General features: G+C 36.8%; 1 protein-coding gene across 2 annotated transcripts; it reads left to right on the top strand.

Annotated features, from left to right (window-relative positions):
- The first annotated feature begins 5,918 nt into the window (after positions 1–5,918).
- ARPP19 (cAMP regulated phosphoprotein 19) lies at positions 5,919–23,718 on the top strand. 2 transcript variants are annotated; one of them, XM_073801023.1, is made up of 3 exons: positions 5,919–6,198; positions 15,632–15,754; positions 17,568–19,607. In XM_073801023.1, exons 1-3 carry the CDS (start codon positions 6,154–6,156, stop codon positions 17,673–17,675), a joined length of 276 nt encoding a protein of 91 aa, XP_073657124.1. In that variant the 5' UTR covers positions 5,919–6,153; the 3' UTR covers positions 17,676–19,607. The 2 variants fall into 2 exon arrangements, with proteins under 2 accessions (XP_073657124.1, XP_033707578.1); XM_033851687.2 differs by lacking the exon at positions 17,568–19,607 and adding an exon at positions 19,614–23,718 and having other exon boundaries at positions 5,948–6,198.
- Positions 23,719–24,813: the final 1,095 nt, after the last annotated feature.

Raw genomic sequence — 24,813 nt, 5'->3', positions numbered from 1 at the left:
TCTTTGTACAGGGACAGTGGGCAACGGCAGATCAGTTAACAAGGCACAAATACTGGGAATGCTCACACAAAGCTGTGAACGCAGGTTAGAAAATACATACAGTTCAAGTAGGCCAGACCCAGGAGACCTGGGAGTCTAGAACCAAGTGAGCAGTCTGGAATTTGGGAGATGGGAGGGTCTTTACTTTGGCACTCAGCTAATGGATAGACTATACAAGGCATATAAGAGTGTATACCTGCAGGCTGTGGGGTGCTCAGCAAGAAGCCTCTTATAAAGTCCTTTTGAAACACCAGCTTAAAGAGAAAAGTCTATTTACACTCCACGAAAAAAAAGTTTTCAGTGACACAAATTTATAAAGGTTTGTTTTTAATCTTTAGGTGTGTGGTATCAACATGGAATTAGGACCCATAAGGTTTGGATTATAGTCCTAACTCTAATGGTATCTGATGGAACTGACCTTTCTGGCTCTGTGTGATTGAGAAAATGGGGTGAGAGTATCATTAACGTGTCTTCTCTTCTTAAAGTGTCATCTAATTATTGGAATATGTATTTCAATACATGTATCTAGACTTTTAAAAAAAATTTTATTGGCGTACGGTTGATTTACAATGTTCGTTTGAGGTGTACAGCAAAGTGATTCAGTTATACATACACATATATCCACTCTTTTTAGATTCTTTTCCTATACAGGCCATTACAGAGTATGGCAGAGTTCCCTGTGCTATACAGTAAGTCCTTATTAGTTATTTTGTATATAGTAGTGTGTATATGTCAATCCCAATAGACTTTTTATATATATTTGACAAAAGTCAATATTGATAATTTTATATAAAACTCAGAAAATACCAAGTATTTAAAACATCAAAATGCCTTTATTTAATTTAAAAAAATGTTATTGCTGCTTTGACCTCTCTAGTACTCCAAAAATTAATGATGTATGTGTATGCAGGTGTCTTTTTATGTGGATATGACACTGCAATCTTTCTAGAATTATTTCTAGTACCTGGTTTTCCACATTTCTGGGCATTTTAAAGAAAATTTCCAGAAAATGAGTGAAGCAGCTGGATGCATCTTGTGCTTTTCCTAGCAAGTTTGTGCAAGGGAAACAAGTGCTGACATTTTGTCCATCTACTTCTTAAGGCCTTTTTTGTCTGTGTTCTTTTTCCCAGTGAGGTATGGTGACCCAGCATCTGTCTGCTCTCACTTGCCCTGGCACTATCTCTATCATAATGGTTCTTTTTCTACCCTTCTTTTGTCATAGGCCGAGACTTTACCACACTTCCTGTGTGGCTCCTCTTCGTACTCACAGATTATGTCACTACACTGAGAGTTGGCTTGCAGGTAAAGACAACCAACACTGCTACCTGTGACAGATAATAGAGATCTCACTTACTGCAGGCTCACTTGGCAGTTTTGCAGACTAACAAAATGAGTGATAACTTCTTTTTAAAAGGAACCCCAGGACACAAGTAACCTCCGGAAAGTCCTTGGAGATTTTCTTGTCAGAAGAGAATGAAAAATATTAATAAGAAGTGGTGACAATGGGGACTGGCTGCAAGGCACCCAACAGAAGGTTCCCTCTCCTGTCATTTTACCCCACCAGTTCTCTCTCATTCCCAGAGGGTTAGAGAAAGGAAGCAATTTCTCCTTCAAAAACTTCATCCTTGGGATCCCCACTCTCCCTAGTCAGTTCGTGAGTGAAGCAATGATTTGTTTTTAAATTTAATTTTTTTAATTTATGCAATACATGTTTACTATAAAAATTTTTTACAGTACATAGATATGTAAAGTAAATGTGAAAGTCCCTCCTTCAATCCACCTTTCTAGCTATCACTTTACAGATGTGGTGGCTCTTAAAATTTTAGTATATGACACTCCACATGATCTACTAGACCTGGGAACACAGTATCAGTCTAGATGGGAAGTAGGCTTTTCATCATGGTAGGAATTCACTCTCAATCCCTAAGACTGTCTCTGTGTGACATTGGAATCAGCTCATTGTAGTCCACCATGGATTATCTGTGAGAGATATATGTCTTAAACTTGAACACTGTTGGAAGAGGTGGGGAACATATGAATGCCTACTGTGTGCCAGGCATTGTAAACAATTTATATGTTATTTAATACTTAAAGCCATGATTCAGAGAGAGTATGGATATAGTCTACAATGAAAGAAAAAGGACACTTGAAGTACTTGCCCAAGGTCCCATGGTCAGTAAGTTGAAGAGCCAGGATTCAAATCTAGGTTAGATCTTCTCTTTTCCACTCTACTACACTGGCATTTCACCCCTTTTTCCTTTTTTCTTTTTTCTACTACTAATTGTGGCCTGGCATCAAAATATACTTTTCATCAATATTCTTGGCAAAAAGTTAATTTGCTGTGTAATGAGATTATATAATAAGGCAATGCCTATTAATCATTAGGGGGAAAAATATTTTGATTAAAAAATAAAAGACTTTAGGAAGGAATGTCCTAAAGCAACTCAGAGGCCCTTCAACTTAGTATACTGTCAGGAGGCATGCAAATACAGTTGTGAGAAGTTTTAGAAACATATTGTGGCAAATATTTTATGAGATTTAAATGTTTAAAGTTTTAAATATCTCTTCCAGACCCCACCGTTCGTCATTCTTTTTAATTCATTCAAAAATTTCCTATTCCAGCCTTTCCAGTTCGTATAACGTTCTCTTGTCTCACTAAGTCCCTAGAGAAGTGGCATCCTCCACTTCCAACACTCAAGTTATTAAAACTTTTTTTTTGTTTTTTTACAGTTCTCTGACTTACTTATTCAGGTAATGTTCCCTGAGTTTTCTCACAGACATCACCATTTATACTCAGGGTTTTTTGGCACTCTGTTATCTAACTTGGTTTCTCTGCATTGATCTTCCAGTCTCTCCCTTTCATCAAAAATGTATTCTGTTTTTAGAAAGACAAATATCATATGATATCACTTATATGTGGAATCTAAAAAAAAAATGATACAAATGAACTTATTTACAAAACAGAAACAGACTCACAGAATTAGAAAACAAACTTGTTACCAAAGGGGAAAGGGAATAGGGATAAATTAGGAGTTTGGGATTAATAGATACAAGCTACTATATATAAAGTAGATAAACAACAAGGACCTACTGTATACCACAGGGAACTATATTCAATATCTTATAATAACCTATAATGGAAAAGAATCTGAAAAAGAACATATTTATATATATATATATATATAAAAGAACATATATAAAAAAAATATATATATATATGCATCACTTTGCTGTACACCTGAAACTAACACAACATTGTAACTCAACTATACTTAAATTAAAAAAAGGTATTCAGTTCTTGATATTTGCTACAATATCAGCAATGATGCAGGTAGACTTCCTCACTCAGCTGTTTGAGGAATGGATGGGGTGTGACTTCTCATCTCCTTTACTCACTCCTACAAACCCTTGAGCTAGGGCACCTAAACCTCAAAAAGACCCCTGATCTTTTTAAAACTTTTATATACCTACCTAGTTCCAAGCCTGAAAAATCTTTTGTGTGTGTATGCACCAGAATCACCAGGGGGAGCTTTGGCTAAACATCAGTTCTTTGACTTTGCCCCAGACTTACTGCGAATCTCTGTCACTAGGGTTTCTCAGTGATTCTAATCCTTGTAGCTAATTTAATTTAATTAAATAAAATTGAAAATTCACTTAGTTGTGCCAGTCACATTTCAGATGCTCATTATTCATATATGGCTACTGGCTACTGTATTGGCTAGCACAGATACAGAATATTTCCATCATCACAGAAAGTTCTCTTGGACAGCACTGATCTAGAATATATAAATGGCAGTTGAAACTATGAGGATGGAAATGATTTCTCAGAAAGTATAAAACTGGAAGAGAAGGGGATCCAAGGACAGAATTGTTAAAATCCTCCCATTAAGAGGCAGGTAAAGACTCAGCGAAGCAATGACCAGAGAAGTAAGAGAGAATAAGGGAGTGGTATCCTAAACATCAAGGGAAGAAAGTTTTGAGAAACAGGGAATTGGTGATCGCTGTGTAATTTTAAACATTAAGGTACATGGTTGATGATGCAAAAAGGAATATTACTTGGGGAAGGATGGCTTCTCAGACAGTCCCCACAGTGGGACATTGGCCTTTGTGGATTCTCCATTGACCAAAATCTGCCTCCCAGAAATCCAAACTTTCCCTCATGTGAGTGTCAGTATCTTTCAGGAACAGATTCTCTCTATCTAAGGTTACATATACTGATTTTCTATATATGTGCATCTATCAGATTTTAGCTCACAAATACATTGATGTAGGATATATACCAGAATGTCAACTCAATAAAAATAAAACTGTTAGATGCTTAAGTTAGCCTGACTAGTGCATTCTGCCTTCTCCCTGTAGGTCTGCATAAAAGAAAGGCAAATTTTCAGTAGGTTACTCTGTGAGTATGAAATGAGAACAAATATTTAGTTGATCTTATGAAGTTTCTCAGCTGGCCCAGCTTAAGTCACTCCCAAGGCATATACTTGTCAAAGAAAGAGCTCAGTCTCTTGAACCCTTGTATTTTAAATGCTCCCTTGCCTGACAAACCCCTTCTTTTCTTTCTCCAAAAGGAGTGTACTTTTTGTTTTTCAAGTTGCAATCCCAGTGCAATTTTTCCTGCCTGAGAGTCTACGTAGGACAACCTGGTTGAGTTTTTATGGTTTCCAAATTCCCACAGAACTGCATTCATCATCTGTTGCTTTTTACTAGTTTAACTTTTAGAGGGCAATCTTATTTCCAAGTTTCTGAGAGATGCTTCATTGGAACCACCACATATTGCCTGTATCTATTCAGATGTCAAGTAGAATAAGGATTCAATGTAAAGCCAACGGATTTGGCAATTAAGAAAGTCATTGAGGGACCTCCCCGGTGGCACAGTGGTTAAGAATCCACCTGCCAATGCGGGGACCATGGGTTCGAGCCCTGGTCCAGGAAGATCCCACATGCCACGGAGCAACTAAGCCCGTGTGCCACAACTACGGAGCCTGCACTCTAGAGCCCGTGTGCCACAACTGCTGAAGCTCACGTGCCTAGAGCCTGTGCTCCCCAACAAGAGAAGCCACTGCAATGAGAAGCCTGTGCACCGCAGCAAAGAGTAGCCCCCGCTCACTGCAACTAGAGAAAGCCTGTGTGCAGCAATGAAGACCCAACGCAGCCAAAACTAAAATAAATAAATTTATTTTAAAAAATCATTGGAGGAGTTTGGTGCCAGCAGTTTGAGTAAATTTGTGGGAGTGGACCCCTGGGAGTTGACAAATGAGTAGAAGCTGAATTCCTTCATCAGATATTTATTAACTATCTAGGAATTTCTGGGCTCTGGGAACAAAACATAAGCAAATATGGACGAGGTCCCTGCCCTGATGTGGCTTATCTAAACAGGAAAGGTGACATAAAGTAATCACAACAAATACTGTCTAATGATAAAGCGTGCATTGTCGAACTATGCAGAGATGTGACAGCATTTAAGAGGTGGATCTGACCTAGTAGGGTCTCAGTAAAAGCCCGAGGCGATGACGTAGTATTGAAGATGTGAAAAATAGGGTTAAGAAGGCGAAGCAGAGTGGGGAGAGACTTGTGGAGCACAGAGCTATGGGGCGCCCAAAAGAAAGTATGTATGGCCGCAGCGCGGAGAGCCAGGAGGAGAGCGGAACCAGGCGAGCCTGGGGAAGTGAAAATAGGAACGCTCCTGGAACCGAAGGGACCAGACTAGGTAGGTAAGGGCGGGGAGAAGCGGCTCCACTCATAAACTACAATTCCCAGGAAGCGTTCGGCGGACGGATGTGAGGTGAGGCGCGAGCCGCGACCTTTGAAGGAAAGAAGGAAGTGCTTGGGCGTCGCAGAGCGGGAGAAGCGGGCTAAGGTAGGCGAGGGCGCGGCGGAGAAGGGGCGGCGGGCCGAAGGGGCGGCGGGCCGGCGGCGGGCCGTAGTGGTGGCCGCCCTCCGGGCGCGGCGGGGCTGCGTGTCGTCATAAGGCGGCGGCCATTTTTGCGGGCAGAGACGGCCCGGGCGGGCGCTCGGGGAGTGGGGTGGGCTTGAGGCTGCGCGGCGGGCGGGCGGCCTTGGCCACCCGGTAATTGCTTCTCTTCCCGGCGTTTTGTCCGCAGAGGGAGCAGTATGTCCGCGGAAGTCCCCGAGGCAGCCTCCGCGGAGGAGCAGAAGGTGAGTGTGCCCGTGGAGCGGGCCGGGGAGCCCGCAAGGCCCGGGGCCGTCGCTGCCGAGGGCCGGGCCTGGCGGCGGCCTGGTCCCACCGCGGGCGAAGGGGCGCAGCCGGAGCCAGCCCGGCGCCGGTGCAGAGCCGGTGTGCCGCTCTTCCTCACCTGGCAAGGCCACACACTCCGGAACCGGCCGCCCGCAGGAGCTCGGGTAGTTAGCGCCGGCGTGGTGCGAGTTGGAGGTTCTCAGCGTCCTGGCTGAAACGTTCCTTTAGCGCCTGGGTGTGTCGGGGTTTCCCTTAATACTCAACTGTACACAAGAGCCCGTGACTTGGTCCTTATGCGTGGAGCCTAAGTTTTTCCGTGGGCTACACTTGGCTCATGAACCTTTATTTTTCTCTCGAAGAACTAACTGTCCAACTGCTTGTATTGTCTGCGTGTTCTTAGCTCTAAAGGCGGTATCTCGTGTTGGGGCGGTGACTTAGACCTGGGTTGGAATTTCAGGTCCAGTCATTGTTAGCCGTGTAACTTTGTTCAGTTACTAAACTGTTCAAGCTTCAGTCTTCTCATCTGTAGAATAAGAATAATAGTCCTTGCTGGATACAGTTGTTGTGAAGCTTAAATGTGGTGGATAACTTAGCGCTTTGGCGCAGCGTGTGCTCCGAAATGTGTGCCAGTGGGATTCGCCTGTGGTGCTTGACTAAAACTCGAAAGGTTGGAATTTAAATTTTTTTTTTTGCCAGCTGACTTGATCACGTGTTTCGTGGAAACATGGGAACATTTTGTGAACTCACTTGGTAATACCTTGCTGATGTAGGGAAATAGGCCACGGATCGGTGTGATTCAGATTATGGATATAAAGGCTTTATATTTGTCTAGGTTAGTGCTTGCTTCTAAATAACCATAATTATTTAAAGAGTCAGAGGGCATTGTCATAAATGAGATTTGGTCTAATACTTGGATTTTGTAAGGGCTTCTGCTTTAGCTTACAACCATGCTCCTAATCAGGCTGAAAATTTGATTAGTGTTTTAAACCCATTCCATGTGTTGTTTACCATGTTAACTTTCCCTGAATTGGATGGTTCTGTTATGATATTACTTGTAAAGTAACTGGAGAAAAAAGCAATAACAAATAATAGGCCAAGTCACTACCTTATTCGAGAATATTCCGATGTAAACTATGTTGGGTATTTTTCACACTTTGCTAAAAATCGAACTTGGGGGCAAAAAAAAAAAGTATATATGCTATATATAATTTGAGGATTACAGTCATAATAGTAATATTAAATATTTATTGTAAAATATTTATCGTGATGTTCATTATTGCTTAGGATTTAGGAGCCCAGATAAAACAGCAAACCCATGTCTGTGCTGTCTTGTCCTAAACACTAAAATCAAGCTCAGTTTTGACTTCTGACGCACAATAATGTGCTATGTAATTTTCTTTTATGAGATTTGTTAATATGTTGCCAAAGCGTGGAGTGTTGATTTCTGCATTGTAAATGCTTTCACTTGGGAGAGCCTAATATTTATGTCTCTTAACAAGTTTAAGGCTGTCTTCAATGTGTTCTTTTTGTGTCTACATTAAAATTTTAATTCAGGTCTTTTGGTTTTAGGGCTGCTGTGTGAGGTTAGTAATATAATGTCCCTTCTTGAATTAAGGTTTGGCTGTAGATGTTAAGTGCCCGTAGCATGGATACCATCCCTAAACATGAGGAAAATGTGCAGAGTCACTTCTGTGTTCCTGTGAGCCAAATCACCTGTTTCTTGTATTTGGAAGAATAGTTAGATGACCTAAAAAAATTGGATTATTGTTTTTGTACTCAATTGACCTTTGAATTAAAGCCAAAGTAGTCAACTAAAATACCTTTATAGTTTTATGGTACGTCAGCCTATTGCTTCTGAAAAACTAAGGTAAAGAGATGATGAGCCTGGCATAGAGTAAGAGCTAAGTCACTATTTATCTACCTGAGTAGTATGTGCACCCTTGTTAAGAGAAGAAAACTATAGGCCACTATTTTTTATTGCGATACTAATTAAATATTACAAACGTAAAAATAAGTATAAACTCTTATCTCTCTTACACCACTCTAAATCTAAAACAAACTAAATACAGACAAAAACATTCTAAATTATTAATTCACTGTCACATGGTGTTTTGCTGAAACTGAATTTCCAGTGTATTGAGACTATGGTAGCAATTGTTAAAGTACAGGAGCCTTTTGAGTTTGGCAAGTTAACACTCCCTTAGACCATATGATCCCTCAGTTCTCCCTTTTTTAAGAGTTAGCTGTATGGTCATTTAACTGTAGTCTTAGGTAGATCATTTACATTTTAAATTCAGCTCTGTAGTTTTCTCATTATTTGGACAAATGGAGTAGTAAATGAAAGCTCAGACACCCAAGCACCATAGGACTGCTTAAATATAAGATGACAATTCAGATGCCCTAAGATATGCTTATATTTTTCTTTAGATTATCACCGAAGTGAAAAGTAAACATTATTTTAGCAGAGACCTCGTGGATCCATCATCCACTTTGAATAATACTTAGCTGAGACAGGCATGCAGTCTGATCCTGGGGGTGAAAAGGGACATGTGGAGCCTTAAAACACATAGTTCTGTTTTCATTGTGAGCATCTTAAACTCAGGACTCTCCTTTATTTATCTTTTCTCCCATGGCACCTAGGATAGTGCCTGGCATTGTTCTGAAAATGTTGGTTGAATGAATTTTTCTCCAAACTTTTCAGTTGAAACTATTGCCAAAGCACTATGTCAATACAAATGACGATACTAGTACTGCAGTTAAAAAAAGAGAGGGATAGACCATGGTAATATAAAAAACCTTAGCTTAGACCCACTTAAGAAATCTGAATGAAAGTAGAAGGATGTTTGTATGTATTTTTTCATATATATGGCTTTTAACTTTTTCTTAGAGAAGATCTTAATAGCAGGTTCTCTAGAAAACAGGTTTTCTAGAGATTTTATTACAAAATTCATCAAATTAAGTTAGTAAGGTGTCTTGGGAAAGGCTAACTCAAGTAGAGCTTTCAACTTAAATATCTTTGTCAGTTTAAAAGGTATGCTTGGTGCTTTTATGACTGGTGGAGGAGGAAGAGAACTGCTGTTTAAATTACTTCATTATGTCATCAGTAAAGAGTGGATATAAATTGCTGTCCCATTTTCCCAGTTTTTAAAAAATCGTGGTTAATATTGGCCTTTTCTGGGACTGTTTTGACAGTACTTTTGGTAACCAAAAGGCTTAAGATATATTCAGTTTGGACCACAACCTGCTCCTCTGGTTTGTTGTGCAACCATTGATTCTTAACAATCTAGAAGTAAACCTCAGAAAAGTTTTAAAATGTCTTTCAAAAAAAAAGGCTCTTTCATTTGTTGTATAGTAAATTGCTGAGATAGCAACAGTGTTTAGGCTTGCCTGTTGTTTGTGCAAGACTTCAATACTTAACAACTTCTATTCCTGAACTTATAGTGTCTACTAAACATGAAATATTCCAAAGATAAGCTGTTGGTGAAACTATCACGCGTTTAGAAAGTTTCTTAACTTTTAAAAAACAGTTAGAGTACATTGTATTTGTTCATTCAGTAGACTTTTATTGAACACCAATTAAATGCCGGGCACTGGGCAAGCAGCAAGGACTTAATAGAACTACAGAATTTTTCCACAGAGGTTGATAACAGTATTGGTCCCTTCCTGACACTATACCAAAGGATTTGTTGGCTTTCATTAATCTTATTCATCAATCAGTGCATCAATGAACATATTGCTGAGCAGATTGAGAATTTACTTAGAGCGGTCAGATTTTTATTTGCTGATGTAGTTGTGTAACTTCCCTGCTGAAGAGCAAAAAGTGGTATTAATCATTCAAACTTACTATCAATTCCATGACAGACTACAAAATAATCCTTAATTATTTGAATATATGTATGTTTATATATGTGTGTATATACGCTTTTATACCTTATACTCCTCCTACTTACAGAAAGCTTAGCTAGTATATTTCAATAGACTGATTCACAAAAATGCAAGTGCCTAACGTTAATAAATATTAGGCCCTGTGCTAATTGTAGAGTATACAACGAAGATTATTTTGGGGCATATGTTATTGCCAAGAGAATAACTATCACTTAAAATATTGTTTTTAAGTTTTTGGTTTTTGTACATCATAAGCATACATCTCTGTTGCAGTATCCTGGATTTCTGCTTTCCTAGTTTGTAGCTTAGAGTAAAAGTTCCAGAATTCTAATGATGCTTTTTCCCCCCTCCTCCCAAAGCTATTATCAGCATAGAAACCACTTAGCTAAATGAAGTCACTCATATTCCAGCATCTATTTCTAAAAACTAGTAAAATTTCAGTGTAACACAAAGGCCTCTTGGAGAGTAAAGATTCAAAACCAGATTTGAATTTTTAAAAATACTTTCTTCTTGGTTAAGCATGTCATTTCCCATCTTTGTTGATCCTCTCTATTGTATCTTTCTTTTTTATTTCATTAATTTCTGCTTTTTGTTTTCTCCTGTTTTCTTTGGGTTCCGTTCTTTGTCTAACTTCTCAAGTTGGATGCATAGCTCATTGAGTTTTAGTTTTCTTTAATATAAGCCCTTAAGGGACACTTGTATCCCACAAATTTGGTATGTGTAGAATTTTTATTATTAGTGAGTTCCAAGTAATTTTTTTTATTCCTATGATTCCTTTTTTAACCATGAATTATTTAGTAATGTACTTTAATTTCCAAATGGCAGGGATATATACAGTTTGAAATAATTGACTTTTAACTTTCTGAATTGCAGTCATAGATTGTGGCCTGGATGGAAATGGTTAAGACTCGCTTTATGGCCTAATATTTAGTCAGTTTTTCCATTTGTCCTTGAGAAGAATATGTATTTCCTAATTGTTGGATGCAGAATTAAAATCAAGTATGTTGACTACTTTGTCTTTTTCACATACCAATATGAGGAAGGTCTGTTGAACTCTCCTATGCTGATAGACCTATCAGTTGCTCCCTATAATTTTGTTGATTTATTTATTTTGAGGCTTTCTTACTAGAGGCATAAACATTAGATCTTCTGCATTCCTAATAAAGCTTTTTGGTCTTTTTTTTTTCCATTTCTTGTCCTCCTCCCCCCCTCCCCCCCCCTTGTTTTTTTCAATTGACTGATTTTCTTCTTCCATTTTACCCCCACTATTAGTTTGGAAGTTATATACTTTATTTTGTTATTAAATTGATTCCCCCTGAAATTTTATCAAGCCTCTTCAACTAAGCAAAGTGTAAAATTAATATCATAAATCTTTTTGTAAATGAGACAGAAACATAGAACACTTAAACTTTAAAAAACTGTTGTATATTTTTGTTCTGTCCTTTTTTAACCTCACATATTAAGACATTAAAATTAGGAAAGTGTCAATTATATTTCAATAAAGCTGGGGAAAAAATTAGAAAAGTGACTTGTTCAGTATACATACATACATACCAATTTCTTGTTTGCTTTTTCCTTCTTTATCTCAGACCTTTTGAGGGATGTATTTTCATTCTAGCTGGAATAAATGTTCAGAAATTCCTTTGAAGGATGTTCAGAAACATGCAATCACACCAAATTTTGTGTGCTTCTTTGCATTTTTTAACGTGACTGTAGGGATAAATTGCCTTTTTAAAAAAAAATTTCTATTGCAGCTTTTTATTTTAAATCACTGTGAAATGAAATTCTCACAACATAAGACCTCTTCAAACTCCAAAGTCAGGCATCTGGAGTAGACTCTCAGGTCACTTCTCCCTCTTAGCCCTGTGTCCACCCCAGTCACCCCAAATCCTGCCAGGACCATCCTGGTGATCTCTTTTTATTTGTAATAGTTCTAGCAAAAGTTATACAACAGTTTATTCCTTTAATTTTAATTGGCAGTTTACATATATACATACTGCTATACATATTATCTCCTTTCTTTTAAATTACACAAATACTTTCTAGGAACTATTTCAGTAAATTGCTTATTTTACCTGATTTTGTCAGTTAATGTCCTGCTCTGGAGAATAGAAATCAATTTGGGTATTTCAGACAGAAAGGGATATGATTTAGGGGGTTAGGTTACAAATTATTTGAAAGGATAGAGTAGCAGAAAGGGGAAGATGATGTTTCCAGAGGTGAGGGATTACAAAAAAACCTTTGACACTGCAAGAGTGAGCACTATTCTGAGCCCAGCATCCTCTGCCCTATCTCATGTAGCTGCTACAATAGACCCTAATCATGAGCTTGATGCCCTTCTGCAGGAACACACAGGAGCTACTGCTGTCTGCACATTGTGTGGCATCACCAGGAATAAAATGGATTCTTTTTCCCATGCCTTTTAATTTGTTGTAGGTACCATTGGCAGAACCTTATAGGAATTCAGTCTGAGAAATGTGCTTTCAGGCTTATTCTAACTGTGGTGATTCAGAGGAGTGTTTAGAGAAGGGTGAGTGTGGGCTGAATGCCCATGGACACAGTCCACCACCTGACATGTTATTAATACTCCACAAGCAAACTGTACCTGCGTCAGATCATTGGTGAACATCCAGGCATTTGAACTTGCTTATCAATAAGCCCTAGAACTGTATACATTTGCAGAAGGTTTAAGAATGTTTCTGTATGATCCATTAAAAGTATTGTATGTGTCTTGATGGTACTGACTACATTTAAAAAATGTAGCTTAGGTCATATTTTCCACCCTTTTGGTGTTAAATGTAGCTGAAATCCTGAATCCAACTGCCAAGTTACACCTAGCAGGGACTTGCCATTGTGCTGTGTATTTGGCCAGGAAGTCCAAGAATTGGTTTGTTTTTCTAGGACATATTACAGATTTATTGTAAATCTAAATAATATTTTCAGCTGTAGGTGCTGTTTTGCCCAAAATATTTTTTGATAGTAAACTGTTTCAATTTAATTAAACTGTTTCATTTAATTCAATATTATATGTAAATATATACATAAATGTGTTCCTTATTAAGAAAATAGGGGAGTGCCAGATAAGATGGCATATTGTGCACAACTTTTTTCCCCTCGTATATAAAATGGAGAAATCTCCAGAAACGCTGGAAATTAGGGAAAGTTGCTACCCCATACTAGAAATTTTAAGGAATCTTTCTTAGATACAGAGAACTGATAATTCAAATCAAAGAAGTAGAGTGCTCTCATTTCCCAAGCCTAAGAAAGCTGGATGGTTTTAGTGGAAATGTAGGACTCTGTTAACATCCTTTAATTTGAAGGTGCTGGGACTGAAAGGCTATAATTGGGTTGGAGTCCTTTTCAACCAGTGTCCAAATTTAACATCAGCCAATTTAAAAAACAATTGTGTAGTGGAACCCAAGAGGAGGTCCCTCCCAAGTCCACTTATAAATTAACCACTATGGATACCCTGGGGCTGTAGTAGCGAAGTGAAGCCTCTGTGGTGACCCAGCGCACTGTCTTATACTAAACTGGGAACCTTAAATTTATATTATTTCTCCAGCTTATCTGATTAATACAATGTAGTCATATCTTGTATAGGGGTTAGGTTCTAAAGTTAGTAAGGCAAAAAATCACATATAACTGAAATCACCCTTGAAAAACCCAGTGAAGTCATGATCACATTAGAGACTGCCCCGTCAATTCTCAGTAGGTCAAGTGGTAGTCACTTTTTTGTCTAGCGTTTGAACAGATGGCCGAGCTGGTTCTTCAGTTGATTGCCAGCTGAGGTAGTTGACTCCTGTTACAGGGGCCGAGTTTTTAAACACTGGAATGATAAACAGCATGTTGATACACTTACACTCTGAAAGAGACATACTCTGGGATTGAGACTCTCCTGGGAATGCAGGGTTGTGTCATAAACCTCACACTTGAGCTACCCTTTTTGAATGGAATGACTGGCAGAATCACCGATACTATTTAGAGTCTCTATCTCTGGCTGGGCACACATAGTTGAGTTTTTTGTACATCGAGTGAATGATGCAGCCACTGTAAAAAGAATGAAAATCAAAATATGTAGACGCATGAAACTGCAGCATAAGAAGAGAGTAGAACACTTGAAGCAGAAGGAAGCATACACATAAAAGAAGCCCCATAGAAAGGGTATATTTGACAGCAGCAGCAGCTTTTTTCTCAAAATCCTCTAAGACTAAAAATGAGAAAAGGTAACAACACATGAGGAAGCTTTTGAAGATGGAAAAAAATATTGACAATCTATAGGGTGAATAAAGTTGATTATAAAACATGTATGAAAATACTTTTGAGGAAGATATATGCAAAAATTATATGAAGTTTCTTGAGTTCCTAGATTAATAAATGATTACTTGCTGCTGTGTAAGAACAGTAGGCTTGACATTTATGGATAACATTTCTGCTTTTTGACTATTCATAAATAACCTGGAAGAATCAAGATATGCAGAGGTGTGTAATTTTGCTGAGCTGGTGTGCAGAAGTGAGTCCATTAGCTAAAAAGTATGCCTTGCCATTGCCCAGCCTCCCCTATCAAGGCAGCTCTATTTTTCTTGATTCATTCTTTCTTCTGCAGTACTTGCCATGAAGTGGTAAACACTGCTTCCCTATAAAATATTACTCTTGGGGACTTCCCCGCAGTCCAGTGGTTAAGACTCCCCGCTTCCACTGCAGGGGGCACAGGTTCCATCCCTGGTTGGGGAACTAAGATCCCACGTGCCGTGTGGCACAGCCTATATATATATATATATATATAATATAAATATATTATATATTATATATATAAATATATGGAAGAAAGTAAGCTATATCAAGACTGTGTTAAAAGTGCATAGGCTTAAGATATTGATAGTCCTTGGTCAGAAAACATATTTTTGATAATGGAAAACTGTTTTCCATTAAATATGGGTAGAAATTAGGCAATAAAATATACAGATGTAAAGATTGGCAGAGATGATGTTTCTCTCCTTTAAAAATAACAAGGTCTTCTGCATTATTCAAGGAAAATATGATGGCAAGTAAGCTGCTGTTAATTTCTATGAAAGATTCTCAGAGCTTTCAATTAAATATGATTTTGAATAAACAGGAGGTCAAAAAGCTCTTTTTTATTTTAACAGTATTAAGATGGTTCTCTAAATATGGGCAAAGAGCTGATGAGTTCCATAGAAGGTGACTAACTATAAATGTATTATACATGACTGGAAAGTAATGGCAAGCAAGACTTCAGAGCTGAGCTATCTTGATATTTTTATCCAGTGTGTGGGGTGTTATACATGCATCACAGCTATAATAGAGCTGTCACATGGATCATTTGAAAAACAAGACAGAGATGTTTTAAAAGCCTCTGTGCTTGATTTCTTAGTCTGTTGCTGCATTATTTGGTATTTGACAACTAAAACCAGAATCCAGATATTTAAAAGGTGGAATTATCTAAAATAACTGAATTGTGATAGACAAGTAATTTATTTAAAATTATTTCAGGAAATGGAAGACAAAGTGACTAGTCCAGAGAAAGCTGAAGAAGCAAAATTAAAAGCAAGGTATCCTCATCTGGGACAAAAGCCTGGAGGTTCAGATTTTTTAAGGAAACGATTGCAGAAAGGGGTAAGTTCTCATGTGTAAATCTTCATATGTTTTAAGTCCTGTGAACTCATTGTGCCGAAAGAGATTGTGAAATGGGTGTTTGTGTATATAGCTCTTTACCATCAGATGTGTGTGCATTGATAAGTATATATGTTGGCTATAGTTATATGTGGATTATTTTCTCAAATAAACCAAATTGCAAGGGAATTTTTTTCAGCTTTATTGAGTTATAACTGATGTAAAATATTATGTAACTTTAAGGTGTACAGTGTGATGATTTGATACATGTACATATTGCTAAATGCTTACCATAATAAGGTTAGCTAACACATCTTTTACCTCACATAATTACCATTTTCTTCTTGTTATGGTGAGAACGTTAAAGCCTGACTCTCATAGCAACTTCCAAATATACAGTCCAATATTGTTAACTGCGGTTAACACCATGTTGTCCATTTATTAGATCCCTGGAACTTACTTATCTTAGAATTGAAAGTTTGCACCCATTCACCAGCATCTCCCCATTTCCCCCACCACTCAGCCCCTGGCAACCACTGTTCTACTCTGTTTTCTATGAGTTTGATGATTTTAGATTCCACATATAAGTGATGTCATACACTAATTGTCTTTCTACCAAAAGAATATTTTAACATTAATTTTAGTTTAACAGATTACTTTTAAAAGTGGCAAAATATAGAATGGTGTTTTTATACAGCATGAAAGAATGACATTCACAGCTTTGAAATAATAGAATGACAAAGAAGGATTATACCAAAACATAAAAATAAAATCCTTGATCCATGAAAAGTAATATGGTGGGGAAATTATTATAAAAATGTTAGTTAATATTTGTAATACATAAAATGGTTTTTCAAATACACAAGGAAAACATTAAGGTGCCCTAGATAAAGGATTTTAGCAGAGGAAATATTGTTATGAAACACAAAAAAATGTTTATCCAGGATAGAAATCAATGGAGTATGAATTAGAACAATTATTTCTTTGTAGCTTTAACTATAATAAAAAGCAGCATCATTATTCAACAGCAGAGATATAGTAAATAAATTGTGATAAGTCAACAAAGTAGAACATTATGTGGTCATTTGAAAAGCAAAGACCATAATATACAGGATAAATAGAAAAAAGCAGCATTGAGAAACATGTTATGCATTCTGTGTAAAATGTATCTGTACCAAGTCTCATTTTGAAATCATTCCATCAGATGTGGTTTTAGTATGGAATTATGTAATTTTCTTTGATTATTATTATTTGGATTTGGGATTTGACTGTTAGTGTTTAGGAAACTTTTTTTCCTTTGCTAATCTTCAGTATAACTTATGCTAACAGCCTTTCCTCCAACATTTGGGCTGTTGACTTCGTCATTTTTCTAGCTTCAACGATTTATGACTTTAAGTATCTTCAAGTTAGAATTTATATACATTGTATCTTGGCGTTGGTGTTATAGATGTAAATAGTTGTCAATAAGAAAATGCCACTTGAATCAAGAAACTTATATAGAATTTGAGATGGGAGCTCTTGAATGATTCTGTATTTTACCAAAATGTCAGTGAATAAGCACTTTTATATTAGGGAAATGAAATGTTATATTCAACTATATAATTTCTTACTATGTTAAAAGAGTTTTTTTTAAAAAAAAAGTCTGGATCACAGGGTTTTAGTTTTCCTCTGTCGTAATAGCAAACTGACAAGTTATCTTAGTATCTTTAAACAGTTTCTTGTTCATTTGAGAGGGTTGGTTAGATATCATGTATTTTAGGTCCCTTTCTGTTTTATTGTACTTGTTAATGTTATTTATTCGGATACCTATTTTTAGGCTTTTAACAATATGACGTGTGAGGGATATCAAGCAGCAGTCTGGCCCATGTTTTTTCGTATTTGTGGAGTTTGTGAAGTCCCAAGAAAACTGAGGGTCCAGTTTTAAGAAACATGACCTTAAAATTAAGTATTGTCACTTTGGTGATCCATTAGTGTCAATGCAATTATAAATATGGATGTAAGTGTGGCCCTTAAATTGAAGTGGGAAAAGGCTCTTATAAGAGTGTCATCTAGATGGTACAGAATATGTTAATTTTTAAAATTTTCACTTATACAAAATTTAAAAATTGTTAAAGACAAGTAATATTGCCTTCTTGAACTGTATCTTTTCCAATATGAGAAACATTGATCTAGTTCATTCCTCTACCTAGAGCAGTTATAATTATTAAGCATTGAGTTTAGTTTTTCTCTCACCACACTAAATAAATTTAATTCCTTTTCCTCAAGCAAAGTAGCCTAATCTACAGATAAGTGTGATCCCCTTGTGATGAACCTTTGTTTACTATAAAATAGGTAACATTAGAAACAGACTTTATTACGTTGGGGAAACTCTGCCTAAAATTTGCACTATGTGTTAAAGTTCTCATTTTGTGCTTTTGACTCTAAGAAATTTGGCAGTCTACTTTCTCTTTTAGAGGCTACTAAACTTCAGAAGTAGCTCTCTAATATAATATAGTACATCAGAAGTTCTGAGGTTTTTTTTTTTCACTACACTTATTTTAAAACATGCAGAAATGAAGCTGCAGCAAGTCTTAGAAAGGCCTGGTCCAAGTTTCCTACTCTATGTGTAGTGACACATGAAAAGCAATTTCTAACTTTAGACTCTGGCCTAAGGCCAGATGCTTATAAAAGAATAGTCACTGGAGGGAGGCAGCCAGTGAGACCTTTTTTTTCAGGCCATTCAGCAATCTTAAACTAAGTTCCTAGCTCCTTGATTTACCACTTGAGTTACCCCTGAAGTCTCAAAGAGAATATTTATATTTCCTCCCCTTCATCGTTTGTCCAAGCCCTCATCTCGTATCTGGATTCTTGTCTATGCTATAGGCAAAGGTTAGGTTCCCCTCCTTTGAGTAACCATAGCACCTCATGTATTTAAAACTGTAACAGTGGATTTACTTGACTGTTGTCCATCTTTATATCTCTCTTCATGATTCACACAGTGCCTCATGTAGTATTGCAGGCACTCACTAAAGGTAAGCTAAACATGATAGGTGAAAGTCATAACCCAGGCAAATTCATCTGTTTTTACCTCGGAACAGACTAACTCATTAGGTTATCTATATTAAGGTTGCTCTTTAGCTCCACAATTTATATTTCAGTGATAAATGGTGTGGTTGTTACCGCATCCATCTCCAACTAATAAGAGCGATTGTTGTACTTAGTGTCTTAGGTGAAAAATGGTGGTATAGGATAGGGTTGTGTATTTTAAGTGATAATTAATTTCTAATGAGTTCATTTCTTTTATTACCCTAAGCATTTATATTTTAACCTTAATTTTTATGTTAGTGAACTGCTGTAATTCAAATAAATGGTTTAAATCCTTACAGAACAGTTCATCTTAGATGACAGAGTACCAGCAACTATAAATAATAGTTTTAATAATTGTAAGCTTGATTGGAGGTGGGTGACATCCCAAATGCAAGTTGGTGGATTGTGTGTTTTTATTTTCAAAATCATTTAAACAAGAAATTCATGCTGGTTTTTCCATTAGTAAGTGAAAGGCTTGTGTCCCACTCTTTAAGTCCAGGGCTATTAGCTCCCAGATAGATTGATATGGAAGTTGATGTCAATATTGAGGGTTCCATACTGGAACTAGAATGATATATGTAAGCCTGAAGAAAGGGTTCTTGCCTGACTTCTCAGCTGTTGACTTGTGATAGAACTCACTGTAGAGTCATAGCTATTTCGTGTAGTTGATGTTTTTGTTTAAAAACTTTTAGGTTTATTTTATTTTGACAGTACAGGGTCACATCTATATCTTAAACCAGTGTAATTGCATATGAAAGCTTTTTAAACTCTAGTCTGAATTTTTTTTTTCTTGTAGCAAAAATATTTTGATTCTGGGGATTACAACATGGCTAAAGCAAAAATGAAGAACAAGCAACTTCCTACTGCAGCTCCGGATAAGACAGACGTCACTGGTGACCACATTCCCACTCCACAGGACCTTCCTCAACGGAAACCATCTCTTGTTGCTAGCAAGCTGGCTGGCTGATTAAAAGAGCTGAACTGCATGAATCTTCTAATTCCCATTATTTCTCCTTAATATGTTACTTCTCCACTTTTTATTTCCTTTCACTCACTAACTCGTTTGAGAGTTATGGCTTTGCAGGTAGTGGTAGTGTGTGTGTAAGGGAATATACATGTGTAGAGTTTTGATTAGTTTAACAGTGCACTGATGAAAAGAACATGTTAGAGCAATGTAAAGTAATCTACTTGAAAATAATTGTATATATTACCTAACTCCTAGTGTAGGACTGGTTCCAACAAGTAACAAGCAAGTTTTACAATTTTAATGTTTTGGCTTTCTTTCATTCATCTTAATTATAGCTTTGTATGTTACTCTTATTTAATGTAACCTTTATTGTATTGATTTCTTCTGTATTTTCCTTTTGAATTTTGTAAAACAGAAGTTTAAGACCACAAGTTAGAAGAAAGGTCACATATTTCAAACATAAATAGATGGGGCTTCAAAAGATTTGTATCCTGTGCTTGAACTTGAATGGCCTTAAATCTGTTTCAGCTTTAACAATAGAATTTTACTTGGGCAATATTTGCCCATTCTGGTGTAACTTATGTGACTCTAGTGCTTAACAGCTGCTGTTGAAGAGTATTCTTATTCAGTTCTGTAGTGTTAGAATACCTTTTGTTGTTGAAGATGTGAATGAAGTGTGCATGTGCATCGACTGTTGAATTCACTTTTGTGCCATTTTTGTAAATACAGTAGTTTTGCACAACCTCTCACAACTGTCTGTATTAATTTCACATATTAAAGAGTAGATGATGTGCCAACCAGAAGCACAAGAGTTCCTACACAAAACCCTGTGTGTCATTAGAGCTTTTGCATAGTAAGAGTAGTTTACAGTCTTGGGGTTATAGAATACCAAACTGAAATCTTTGCTCAGTCTGCCATAGACTTAAGCTTTTTCATTTGTTCCTCATATCCATGACATTCAGTGGCCTTGTGCAAATATGATATGTTGCTTAGGCATATCTTTTGTCCTATGCAGAACATTTCATTTTGACTTTTATGAAAATTACAATTCATGTAATTTATATAAACTTTTTTAATGTAGAAACTTTTTACTTCCATAGTCAATTTTGGGGACACTAGAATAAAATACTTTGCCTCCTGTGGCCCCTCCCTTCTTTTTTTCTTGCTTCTTTGACTCAAATTGTGTTGGGCTGTGCCATTCAGTCTCTTCAGAAACATAGGTGTCTATATCTTTACTCTTGAAATTTGCTCTATTGAATGCTGTATATTCTAACACAATAATGATATTTTCCTTATAATATTTCTCAGTTGTTAATTAACCACTCTTAATCCTGTATTGTTAAGAATTGACAATTGTTTAAATAAAAGGAAATTTATAATGAAACAAATATTTGAGAAGATTGGCCCAGGAACCTAGTCAGGACGAGCTGAATTTTAAGTAATATAATGAGCTAGGTGAATTAGGCTTGTGACAATTAGAGGAATTTACATGATAGGTGGAACATATTCATAATAAATACTTAGATATTTTGTTTCTATAGATGTCACTTTAATAAAATACAATACTTATGGTTTATCTAGTTAGTAAGAACTTTAATTAACAGACTTAACTGGGACAAATTTGCTGGTCTTTTAGGAGCTCTTCCCATGATGCTGAGGATATGTAGCCTGAGATGACAGTATGTTTTTCTTCATCTTTGACTTGTGCAGGACCTTCCCCTCTTTTGGATCCAGGCATCTTTTCTGGATCTTGGCTCCATTTGTATACCTGCTTTCCTATGACCGCAAATCACCATAGATGGTGCCTTGAGCATAGTACCTGCACTTAAAGGCTGCCTAGCTCTCTGAGGAAAACTTGCTGATTATCTTCGTGCTTCACCCACCCCAAAAGGCAGAAAACAACAAAATCGATAATGTGTTAATTTGTTATTATAAGGATTAGTTATATATAAATAGATTTCTAACAGGAGTATGTAGGTTATTCCAAAGTATATATAATCATTGTAGGATTATTTAAGAATTACAAAATAGCCCAAAGTAGAATATCTAGTGGTTTTGTTTTTATGACTATTTGCAAGCTATCACCATTAAATTCACACACACACATCAGAGATTAATCTCAAAGATCAGACCATGTTACTGATTATGGTAGGACTCCTGCTATGGTTTGTGACAAGTGATGTAATCTCTGCCTGAGTTTTCATTTGTAAAATACAATGCTAATATTAACCTACCTCAAAACTTGTTGAGGATCTGTGAAATACTGAGTAAGTGCCCAAAATAAAACATTGTTGATTGTCTTTTTATTAAAAGTAAATTTCCTCATTAAACCAACCTGCCTTCTGTAAAGTCACAGTAATAGAAATCTCAGGATTTTCCATCAGAAAAGACCTGTCATTTAGGACTTGTAGGTATAATTGCTTAGCCTCCATTATTGGTGCTTGGGATAGAGGTTTTACATTTTTCTGTTTTTGTTCTGCTTCAAAGCTCAGTTAATTGAAGACATATTTGCAGGCTGTTTCACCATTGCTTGAATGAAGATTTTTGACCAAGGTGGGCTTAATCAAACATTTCTGTGATTTCAGAATTGTGGTTTGAGAAATGGCCAGTTTTAATCATTGTCCTTCTTATTATAAATGAATGTTGGAGTAAACAAGTTGGAGATAAATACTTCATGAAAACTAGCTAATGTCTGAACTCAGTTATCTGTTTTATGTCCAGTAGCTCCTATTTGATAATACAGTTCTGAGAAACATTTCATTTTTAAAGGCTACATCTGACTAAAACAATTATTGGCATGTTGGGATAGTAAGGACTGTTGGATTGTTTTGAGGAACTGAAAGGAGCATTTTTGCAGTCTATTTACAAGTTATTCAATATTCCTTTGCTGCTCACCTAAAAATAAGTCTTAACTATTCATCAAGCCCTCTACTTGTTGTTACTTCACTTGGAATTTGTTGCTGTTTTTACTTAATGTAACAAAACTATACCTCTGAATGTTTATTGATACTTTTTACTAAATCAGACATGTATTCTTTCTCAATCCAAATTAGTGAAGTTTTATCAGTGCTGAAATATGATCTCTACTTGAATTGTGCTCTAAACTTGGTGTTTGGTGATCCAGGGGCAAGTATTCAATAGGAAGAGCATGTCTGAATGGCAACTTAAGCAGTTTCTGTGGTGGCCTTTTTACATTCCCCAACATTCAGACACATTTCTTCCATTTTTCATTTTCCTTTTTCACCTCATTTTACTTCACTTCTCCCCCCTCCCATCCCTGCTTATTTCTTAAACCGCCTGATGGCATCTGTTAAATGGTATTTAGGACTGATGAATGATCAATCCTTTAATACCCTTCTCAATATAACACAATTAAGGACCCATTTAAAATTTTCTAAAACACTGTCCTCATCTGGATAATGACAAGTTTGAGCCACCGTCCCAACTCTGCAATTCAGCATGCACTGCCAGTCTTCCCCCATATCCCTTCTCCCCCTGACATCACACCACACCTTGTAAAATTGGGATCAAAGAAGTCTCATTCTGGGATTGTTAATCTAAGGATAAAAACACTGATTTTAATACTGTTTTACTAGTTTCTGCCTTTTAAAGCAGGTAGGCCTATAGGTTTTATTCTGGAAATCACTGATGGTCATGACAGCCATTAATTATGTTTGTATTTTGTTATTTATCAACTAAACAGCATTTGAAAGAAAAATCTAATTTCTTTAATATACCCTCAGATCTGTTACTGCATCTTTTATTTGTGATGCAGTAGGACACTTGCCTGTATTAAAAGGGCCAAGAGTAAATGCCTTTTTTGTTGAACATGTCTATAGAGTTGGCAGTTAATGCTGAAATTTGTTAAATAGCCCTTCCAAAATTATACTTGTGAAATACACAAAAATAAATTGATCTACTTAATTTCTATTGATTCGATTTGCAGTTTTTGTCTCATTTAAGTGTTATATTGTTTTTCGGTGTATTTTCTGAAGTTGATCCCTTTAGATTTCAGCTACTACAATATGCAGAAAGAATTTGACTATTGTAGTCTTAAATTTTGTTTTAATTTACAGTGTTTGTTTATGAGGTCTTAGCAGCCTAACTTACATTTGTAAAGGCTTTGTAATTTAGGTAACATGAAATGCTTGCAGATTGTGAGTCTTTTCCATCTCAGGTATAAAACACTCTAGTACAATACTGTCAGAAATAGAAAGATTGGATGAGACATTCTGAGAAATTTTATATACATACAGTTGACCCTTGAACAATATGGGGGGTTAGGGGTGCCAACCCTGGGCGCAGTTGAAATTTTGTGTATAACTTACAGTCTGCCCCCCTTATCCGTGGTTCTGCATCCACGGATTCGGCCAGTCACAGATCGTGTAATATTGTAGTGTGTATTTAGTGAAAAATTCCACCTCTAAGTGGTCCCGCACAATTCAAACCCGTGTTGTTTAAGGGTCAACTGTATGTGTGTGTGTGCATTTAGATAGATGGATAGATAAAACTTAATGCAAGGTGGAAGTATTACATTCCTTAAGAGAAATAGGAATAATAAAGTTCCAGGAAGTCTAGAGGAATGCATTATTAAATTTAGGGGATAAATGGGATGAGTGGTAAATTAGGGAAATTTTAGAGGTAGTTTTGAGAGATGGGTTGCTGTAGGCATTGGTGGAGGGAAAGGGAGAAAGAAGCATTTTAGGTGGAGGGCTGTTATTTTCAAATAGGCAAGGAGTTGGGAAAATGTGGCTCTGTATAAGGAAGTTTGGTTGGAGATCAGGGCATGCGAAGGAACTTGATTTCCCTGCATAACACTGTCCTTTCCTCCAGCCTTCAACTCAGTAAATACACCTCTGTGTACTTGCCCACTTGAGTACTTGAGCCAACGTTAGAAGTTATCCTTTATTCCTCAGAGGCTGTGACCAACACCCACCAAAATACACTGAATTTGTCCATTTCTCTTCCCTGCTGGCACCATACCCAAAGCCACTATTTCTTAACCTGGACAACTGCTATAGTTCTAACA

Source organism: Tursiops truncatus, chromosome 2 (assembly GCF_011762595.2).
Source record: "Tursiops truncatus isolate mTurTru1 chromosome 2, mTurTru1.mat.Y, whole genome shotgun sequence".
In the NCBI taxonomy this organism is placed as follows: Eukaryota; Metazoa; Chordata; class Mammalia; order Artiodactyla; family Delphinidae; genus Tursiops; species Tursiops truncatus.
The sequence above is the reverse complement of the archived record's forward strand: the minus strand, read 5'-3'. Positions and strand labels throughout refer to the sequence as shown.

Bases quoted from the DNA above. Each gene is read 5' to 3' on its own strand.
- ARPP19 (XM_033851687.2), top strand. From the start codon at position 6,154: ATGTCCGCGGAAGTCCCCGAGGCAGCCTCCGCGGAGGAGCAGAAG. The intron at 6,199-15,631 runs GTGAGTGTGCCC...AAATTATTTCAG, and splicing joins CCTCCGCGGAGGAGCAGAAG to GAAATGGAAGACAAAGTGAC. The intron at 15,755-19,613 runs GTAAGTTCTCAT...TTTTTCTTGTAG, and splicing joins GGAAACGATTGCAGAAAGGG to CAAAAATATTTTGATTCTGG.